We start from the raw sequence: 9,760 nt of genomic DNA, 5'->3' as shown, positions 1-9,760 counted from the left end.
TTAATGTGATGTAAATAATTTGGAGCATGGTTTGATGGTATTCAACACAGGTAAGATTGAGAGCAAAAGGTGCAGGACAAGTGCCTAGCAGTTATTCTTCACAGGTTATCAAAATAATCTTCTTTTTGATGTCTGCAATATGAATCTTACAAAATATGATTATGGTTGATGGATAGAAAGGGTAATGACTGTTAGTTATTTGTTTTCATTGTCATCTGAGCTTTTAGGTTGTATTTTTTGCAAAAGTTCATGGTTTTAGCTTGCATGTAAGGTTTTGATTTTATTGTGTCATTCAATCTTGTTTCGCATTCAAAGTAAAATATGTAACACGTTGTCTCTAGCTTTGGTTCATATTTCATGCCATTTGGATGTTTGTAAAAGTGCAACAAGATATTTAAAAGATTAAATAAGTTTTTATTATGTTGTTGAGATGTCATAGTGACAATTAGGTGAATGCTTTAAAAAAAAAAAAAAGTTGTTACATTTTGAGCCCCACAAGAATTAAATTTTTGTTTTTAGCTAGAGGTTAACTGAATTTACAATTCTACATGTTTATGCCAATTCAACCCAACAGACAAATTAAACAAATGTAATTTGCAGATCTGAAGACAAATTACACAAGATATGCTAGGATCCTGCCTGTCTGTGCCACAATGGGGACATTGAAACAGGTTATGAACATCTTTGAAAGGAGAATACATGTGAATTGCTTCGTCAAATGAATCCCTGGTTTGGCTAGGCCACCTCATTTTTTTCCTATGTAAAGCTCCATTCCCTTGTCCACTTCATTACTTGAATTCTGTATAGATATTGATATTGAAAAGCCATGTCAATCAACCAACTATATCTGGCACATCCTGCACTTAGTCCCACATCTTTTTACTCCTATCCTATTCATAGAAGTTTTGATTCCCCAGTGTTGATGCACTGTACATTACAACCACACTTAAGAGAATCTAGTAGTGGGCATAATTTCCAGCGGAAGGCATCTCATACTCACATATCTCAAATCTGCTGGAAACTTTGGCAGCCAATTCCAAGAGCTTGTACTCAAATCATGTACAAGTATCTCGATGCTTTCCTTGGCTCTGAAACAGATCTTATCTCCCACTCCCACGCATTCAAACCAATTTGAATTCGAACTTCTCCTAAATTCCTCAAACACACTACTCGGCATCTTCCCAACCTCTTTCCACTTATAATCCCGCTTCTCTTTCTTCTGAAAAACTAGCTCCCACACAATTACACCTTTCAAACAGTGATTTTTTTCGATTGCCCCAACCACAAACACGCCACGCTTACAAGAAACAAGCCGAGCCCGTGAATTGTTGGCCTCTGCTGTGGGCATACCCATGATAGAAATGATCCCCTGTTTAATATTGTAGGCCATTATGCCCCCGCTGGCAATCATGCCCTTGAAAAATAACATATTTTCACTCCTTAAAACCACATCAGGAAAGGTACCTGCAACTTTCCATGCCTTGCTAGTCGAATTATATGCTTCTATTAGAACTGTACCAGTGCTGCTCATGCCCACCACCATGACTGTATATTCTTCCATCTTATTCCCCGCTGGTAAAATAGTCTTAGCCGTAATTCTACTCACAGAGACCATTTCTGGTAGCATCGAGTACGTTTGGGTAAGGGGATTGCAAACACAGAGCGTTGGAGAATTATAGCCAAATAAGAAATTGGCGTTGATATCTGCCAAGAGCAGCCCAGAAGCAGATCCCCTGAAGTTGATGGGGTAATCATGAGGTATGAAAGATAAAGAAATTGTTAGCCAAGTGTTGGTAATGAAGGAATAGATTAGCGAGGGCAATTGGGTGTCGGAGACTCGGAGGGGCAAAGAATGAGAAATGGCTGGCTATTTCTAGCTATGGAATTGAAATGTTGGGATGAGAAGAGAGTATTCCAGGTCTTGCAAACAGCCCTGAAACGGAAGAAGCAGTCCACTGGAAGGCATTCCAGTATTCTCTCCGTCAAATGTTCAGGCAAGTCTGACCACATTGTTTCCTTACGAATTGTGAGAGGACCCATTTTCAGAAGTAGAGGCTATTATCCCAAATTTTTACAGCAGTGCCAAGCTTCACGTTCGCTCTTAGCAAGTCTGCAATTTCGTCAATCGGACGGCAAGGGATGGACTGAGAAATATTTTTTAAATCAATAAATTAATTAAAGCCAACAATAAAGGTTGTTTAGCTTTCTTCTTCTGACTTTCCTCATCAGCGTTTTCTTCCTACCCCACATGTCAAATAGGGTGACCGCCTGAATTTTATGTTAATCATAATCAACCAAGTCCCTATCATGTACCAAAGACATGGGTTTTTATGGTTCTATTATTATCTCCACCAAATTCAGGAATATAATTTCTTAGGTGCACATGTTCTTTATTTTTCATATCGTTACAACCGTTGATTAAATTTAGTAAATTCATCTTGATCATTCACAATCTAACAACCTTCATGCCAACCTTTCATTTCCTTATTGATATTATAAAATTTCTCTCAAGCATCGTCTACCATTGATCTCACCATCAAATTTTTACCATCCATTCCTCTTTCCAAAATTTTAAAATTTAATCACTCTTTCCTCCATTTCATCATTTTCACCATTCATCATTATTTGGCCTAAGTAGAAGTTGTCAAATCAAGCAGTCTTTAAGCAAAGGAACAACCACATATTAACTAATCAAGGAGCAAATCAAATCACAATGAAGTCATGGGCAATATTTTGAGTTGATTTCAATGTTATTATGCTGCTTTTGTTCCCATTGTCATCTATATCTAGAGGTTTGAACTAGGATTCTCTTGTTTTGCATTTGGTTCTATTTAAATTTTTGAATTATTGCTTACATTGACACTTAGCTTAAAAATAGATTATCAAAATATATTGTGGAAGATGTCAAAAATTGATTTGTCAAGGTGCACTATTTTTGAGACTTGTTATAGCAAATATCTTAGAACATGCAAATAAACTAAGATCATCAACACTCAATTGCACATACTTAAAATCAACAACTTCCAAGAGTAGAGAACCTAACAACTTTACTCCATGTGTTTGATCGATCTACTTGTGCTTTATCAACCTACCATGCATAATCCATCTCCATTAATTACTAACCCCACACGGCATATTGCATTACAAATTTCTCTATCATATTATTTCCTTGTTCTCTAGTGTGTTTTTTTGGGTCATTGCACTTCTATTATGAACATGACTTCAAGCCTATAATTCCATTTCCATTGGAATACTCCAAACCTACTAGATTCTATAATTTTGTAAATTATCAAATTTTTTTTGTGTTAAACCTACTATTTCATTCAGCATATACCTTTATGTGTTGTAAGAGTCTACTCCATTCTAGTGGTCTTGATGCACTTTTCAATAAGTATTGAACTTTGACCCAGATTATAAGTTGTTTAAATAATGAATTAGTTATCATATGGAGTGCAATATTTCTTTGGTAGAAGTCTATAAATGGATACAAAATGAATCCACGTCTAGCATTATGGAAAGTCTTGTAAATTTTCGTAATTTATATATCCAAGTCTAGCCTACCAAAGTTTTGATATGTAATCATTTTGAGAAATAAAAGCATGAGAGAAAGTGTGTTCATCATCAACAGACCCAACAAATTTAAAGAGACCTTTGTTATCAACTCTTCCAATAGCAATTACATTTCTTGGGTGTTTTCTATCTCTAACAACAACTTGATTAGTAGTGACAACAACCTCATATCTAGCTTGAGTAATTTTATATACTGAAATAAGATTCACCCCTAATCCTTCAACCAATAAAATATTTTTAAGAGACCCATTTCTCACATTAACAGACCCTGATCCTAATACAGGCCTGATACAAGAAGTTTTATTTTGTTTCCAATAGTAATTCTTGATCTAAATTATTCCCCCTCATGAAAATCAAGAAACAAAGATTTGTCTCTAGTCATGTAAAATGATGCTCGTGAATCTTAAATCCATTCTTTATTAGTCTCTAAAGCAAAGTATCCCCCCTTAACACTAGATTCACTTTTGGGTCTAGCACTTACTAACATATTTGGTTGTTCTTGCATTTTGAAGGAGATGGCTATGAAGCTATGTCTATTTGTTATGCCATCCTTAAATCTTTCTTCCTTGGGTTTGTACTAATATCTTTCATTGTCCCTCTTCTTCAAACAACATATGATTGTCATTGCCACAATACCTACAAATGATGGTGTTTCTTCCCACTTGCTTTTATGCATCATCATTTCTAGAAAAGTGGTTAGAACCATCATCATTTCAAAATTTATGATTTTTTTTTCAAATCCTTCTTTCCATCAACATTTCACTGCATATGCATGATTCTTCTTAATATAAACTTCTTTAACACGTTGAACTTCTTCATCTAAACTGACTTACAAAATTGATCAAAAGTTCGCCTGGGGGATTAGGATTTAATTGAATAAACCATTTCCTTGAATATTTAAATACCTTGTATAATTGGGGAAGATTACTTTCAACCATTGAAGTTAACATAAAATAATTTTTTGCATATTTAGCACATATTTTCTTCAACTCAACATTTAAATATGTAAAATCATTAAAGTAATCACTCATTTTTTCAAAATTAGTAGGATCCAAATTTATCAATTTTTCTTCCAGACTAAACATATTGGCAATATATGTACATCTTTATAATATTTTTCTAAATTTTGTCTATTGGATCATCAACATCAACAAATATTCTATTGATATTGGGGCTCAAGGATTTACTAGTGATACCTCTAGCTTGCTCAAATTTTGTTTTCCATTAGTCCTTTTCTTTTCCAAAGCAAGGTTGTCCAATTTCTTTGTTCACTATCCTCCACAAATATTTTTCTCTTAAAGCATTCTTAACTACAATCTTCCAATCTACAAAACCACTTCCATCAAAGATAGGAAAAAATTCTTTTCAAGAGTCCATGTTAGTAGAAAAATTAGCTTTTAAACAAATATCAATCTAACAAATACTTCATCCGTGTTAAAAAAGCAACTAAAATTAAGTCTAGCTCTAATACCATGTAAAAATAGGCCCAACATATATCTAAGAACTAAAATAGGGAAAAACAAGACAAGACAACACTGGCAATAGAGAGAAATGATTGAGAGATCTAGCTTTTATATATTCAATCAAACAATAAACAATCAAACATTGCATTACATTACATTGTTCTTTGCATTGAACAAATTCATATTTTTAGTTGAGCTTAGAAACTTCTAGAATTCTAGAGAACTCTCAAACTAGAATGTTCCTTTTTCTAGATAGTTTCTACTTGTTTCTCTTATTCTAGAAAATTCTCTCTCAAGAATTTTTTTCTCTTTCTAGAGAATCTCATTTCTTAACAAATGACAGTTTTTGGGGTGTGGTTTAGGGCTCTAGATTTGTGCCTTCCTACATGGAGTGAATGCATGGAGTTCCTGTTGGTCCACTTTGTAGTTTGTGACATCCAACATGTGCAGTTTTGCTTGAATTATATCACAGCGAATACTTTTTTGGAGAAATTGCTTGAGCAACAAATTTATGGTAAATTTAGGGTGTAACATATTTTTAATTATGTGTTTTACCTATTTATTTAAACTATACATTTTTAATAAACTTACAGTAATTTTAGAAAACTAGAAATTAACAACATTGTTCTTAGTGTTTATTTAAGGCTTAGCATCTTCCTCAATATATTTTATTACTTTATTTTCCTAACTATTCTGAATTAATTTTTTTAAATGTAATTGTAATAGTACAAAAATTATAAATAAGCTCTAAGTTTGTAATCTGAGAAAATTGCATATTAATATATTTCAATATGTTTCTCTTTGAACTATATATTAGAATTCTTTAAATTAGTTGAACTCCAAGAGTATTCCAAAACTAACGATAAACCTAAGTTATATATATGTGTATCATCCTAAATTGTACTCACCTATAGTTTTGTCCTCACTTAGGCCTCACTTTCGCATTTGTCCTCTAAGGTATAACTGAAGCACTGATTCTTCTCACACCGACTATCAAACACAACTTCTCACTATCTTGTCTAACTCCCCTTGACCTTGGAGCCCTGATTTCTAAGACCATGACACTGGGCACCATGGCCCTCACAATGGTCAACTAATTTGGTTGGGGACCTAGACCTTGTGTCATCAGTGTCAAAAATTCTATTTGTTTTTTGACTAGCAAGTATAAAAGGATCTCCACCCCTCTCATTTCAAACCTAAGAAGCAATCATAAGCACATTCAAGGTCTCAAATTCAAGTGAGAAACCAATTACTCTTCTATCAAGCATTGGAGATGACATTCATGTTCTACTTTTTATGAAGATTATATACATGAAACCCTAATTCCTTTTGAAGACAAACAAAAATTCATTAAAGGTAGATCAATAGGTTTTCATCTATTTTCCGCCTTTCCCTCAAAAGGAAAGTATTTTACAGTAGTAGTTGATTTAAATTTCAATTTCAATTTCATGTTTAATTAAAAAATTAGGGTTTGACTTAAGGTAAGCCCCTATTCCCCAACAATTTTCTCCTTTTCATTGTATGTAAGAATGGGTGCAGAGTTACATTCGGGAGTATCGATAGGATTCACATAGATGAATTGGTTTCCCTTTTGAAGCTGGAAAATTTGAAGACTAGGGTGACCACCACCACAGTCCTAGAAAATTAGGCTGATTTTTTTGGAGCAAATCCGAATCTTCATCTTTTGACCAGATCCAAGTTGGTGGCTTCATACAATGACTATAGCTCACTATTTATGCATAATCTCTCCAACAATTTACTATTTTTCTATATATTTTTACGATCCAAAATTATAATCCGAAAATATAATTCAATCCAGAGAAGGAAGAGCCTCATTTAGGAGGCCTAAGAATCTGATTAGAATCTCAATCTATCAAATTCCATTCTCCCCTAATGTTATGGTAAATTAAGAAAATGAGTGGTTTTATTACATTTTATGGTGAAACCCTAATTTTCACCCATTACATTTTGGTGAACCCAACATCTTACACCTTAATTTCTAATTTATGTTCTCAGATCTTATTGTTTATGCATTTTCAAATTCAAATTTACACTTACAATATTTATTTCCAATTAATTCACACAACCCCTAATTTATAGTTCTAAACTTGAATTGTGGGTTGTCTATTTTGGATTCATTATTTCAAATATAATTGTTTGTGCATTTTAAAATACAAATTTCCACTCATGGATCTCATTTTCAATTGAATTAAATAAATTTAGAGGTTTGTTTCACAAAAACCCTAATCTATAATTCTCCAACCCAGTAAATGATATCATGATTCACATTCTCTTCATAATACTCATGATGAGGGTGAATCACTAACTAGGGTTACCATTGACCAATTGGAGAACATTGACAATGAATTTGAAAATATTCAACAATGGATGAGTCAACAATATTTAGAATGTGAGCAATCCCATTGATTGAATGACTGAAAAGAATGGTGCAAAGTGATAAAATTGGTGTTGATTTGTTGTGTGGCCTTACTCATGTTATTGACACTAATATATGCCTATCAAAAGTTGTGTCAAAGTCTTTGGCTACACTCAACCCACTAGTCAAGCCAATCATTGTATTCCTATACCCACATCCTTGTTCGGTGTGCCTACATTTACATCTTCAATCATGACTACTTCCACACAAAATATTAATCTTACACATGTTATTCAAGGGGGAAACCTTGTTAATAAAAATTCTTATATACCTCCTTTAGTGAGACTTCCATTTGTGTCCCAATAATCTCCAATACCCACATATCATAGTGTTCCACCTTATTCTCAATCTCCACCCACATACAACAGTGTTACTCCTCCACAAAAATATAATATGTCCAATTTCAATCCATCCATTGAAGAAACCATTAACAACTTACCCAAACTATTTCATTCCTACAACAACAATTGGCTTCCATTACCCAATCCAAGTTTAATGTGCCCACATTTGATGTAGCGAGCCCATTATTTGGTAACATTGTTCATGTTGCCCTCCTAAACATATGGAAGTCACTCAATTGGAGCTTTACAATGGAAAAGTGATCCCTTGAATCATGTAAAACATCTCAAACTTTTTGTAGTGATTTTTCCCATGAACAAAGATTTATGGCTAGATTGTTTACTTGAACCTTTAGGGATAAAAACTTGCAATTGTATTGTTCTTTACCTGCTTATTCTATTACATCATTTTAACAATTACCTAATGCTTTCATTCAACAATTTCACAATAGTATTTCTCCTAAGATTAATTTGACTAATTTGATTCATTGTAAGCAAGAAGTTAAAGAAAAAATGTCCAATTTTAAGGTAAGTGCACCAAGATGCTGAACAAAAAGGGGGGTATAAGCACGGGGGATTCACTTGCTAGGCAATATTATATCATGTGCATTCATATTGGGGGGTTTAATATCTCAAAAAATAAGTTCAATGCATTGCCAATTTGGTGAAAATAGGGGGTCTTTTAATTTGGGCTATGAAAAAATGTGATATATGATATAAGTGGACACCTTTTTTTTTAAATCAGCTAAACCTAAACTTGGAGGAGCAATTAGAGACTCGTCCACTAAAAAATTAAAGATATCCAAAGAACAAAGATTGTAGTGCTCTGAATCTAGTTTATAAAATACTAAGGTATTTTAAAATTGGATAAGATTAAGTGGGTCGAGTCTTTGATGCACACAAAAGTGTTCTTACTTTTTGAGAAAAAATTAGCATAGTGTCTGACGTGCATATAAAAAAAGTTATAGTTGTATTTAGTATTTTAAAAAACCCTTTGGTAGAAAGGTAGTTAAGAGAGAGCACTAGAAGTTGTGTATTTTTTTGTATTTTTTATTGAGCATTTTTTTAAATGATTTTTTAAAGTGAATGCATCTTGAAAATTAGGTAGTTGTTCATGCAAGTCACATAACTCGAACCAAAATAATCAAAAATTTAATTTTTTTTCTTCAAGTGTAGAACAATAATATTATTATTTTTCAGATTTGGACAAGTACTTTAAAATTTATTAAAAAATGGCACACATCTACCTCTAAGAACTCTGGAGACACTGGTAAAGAAATTCAAGATTAATATGTTAACATTGTTCAATTTTTTTTAAAATTAAATGGCTAGACAACTCATAAGATGGGTGAAATTATGGTGGCAATATTACAAATACCCATTTGATAATGTGTAAACCTGATGGAGATGAAGTTGAGAAACCAAATTGGAAGAAGAAAACACATAGAAAGGAGGCAAATAAGGCTCCCAAGCTTCATCCTTTTTATCCAAGCCTAAGTACAAGGCAAAATGCACAAAGGTTTTTAATATTTAAATAATGCTTATGGGTTATTATTCTATATAATAACATCTACCTGTTATGTTCTTTAAAATTCAAATATGTTAACATAGAATATATTCATATATAATTTCATTTAAGCACACATACATATATTCTTATATCTAGATAGAGAAAAAGGGGGAGAGAGGGAGAGAGAGAGAGAGAGAGAGAGAGAGAGAGAGAGAGAGAGAGAGAGAGAGAGAGAGAGAGAGAGAGAGAGAGAGAGAGAGAGAGAGAGAGAGAGAGAGATGGAGATAAGGAGATAGAAAAAGAGGGTAAAGGAGGTTGTGTGTGTGTGTGAGAGAGAGAGATAATGAGGGAGATAGATAGAGAAAGAGCAGGAGAGAGAGGGAGAGAGAGAGAGAGAAATAGGGAGAGAGGGAGAACGAGGGAGAGAGATCGAGAAAGAGGG

At 33.4% G+C, this 9,760-nt stretch overlaps 1 protein-coding gene across 1 annotated transcript; it reads right to left on the bottom strand.

Annotated features, from left to right (window-relative positions):
• Positions 1 to 946: 946 nt before the first annotated feature.
• On the bottom strand, positions 947 to 2,040 carry LOC131057534 (F-box/kelch-repeat protein At5g15710-like). The gene is made up of 2 exons (XM_059212690.1): positions 1,838 to 2,040; positions 947 to 1,733 (listed from the first exon to the last, which is right to left on the bottom strand). Exons 1-2 carry the CDS (start codon positions 2,038 to 2,040, stop codon positions 947 to 949), a joined length of 990 nt encoding a protein of 329 aa, XP_059068673.1.
• Positions 2,041 to 9,760: the final 7,720 nt, after the last annotated feature.

Source organism: Cryptomeria japonica, chromosome 10 (genome assembly GCF_030272615.1).
Source record: "Cryptomeria japonica chromosome 10, Sugi_1.0, whole genome shotgun sequence".
In the NCBI taxonomy this organism is placed as follows: Eukaryota; Viridiplantae; Streptophyta; class Pinopsida; order Cupressales; family Cupressaceae; genus Cryptomeria; species Cryptomeria japonica.
This window is presented reverse-complemented; position numbering and strand designations above follow the sequence as displayed.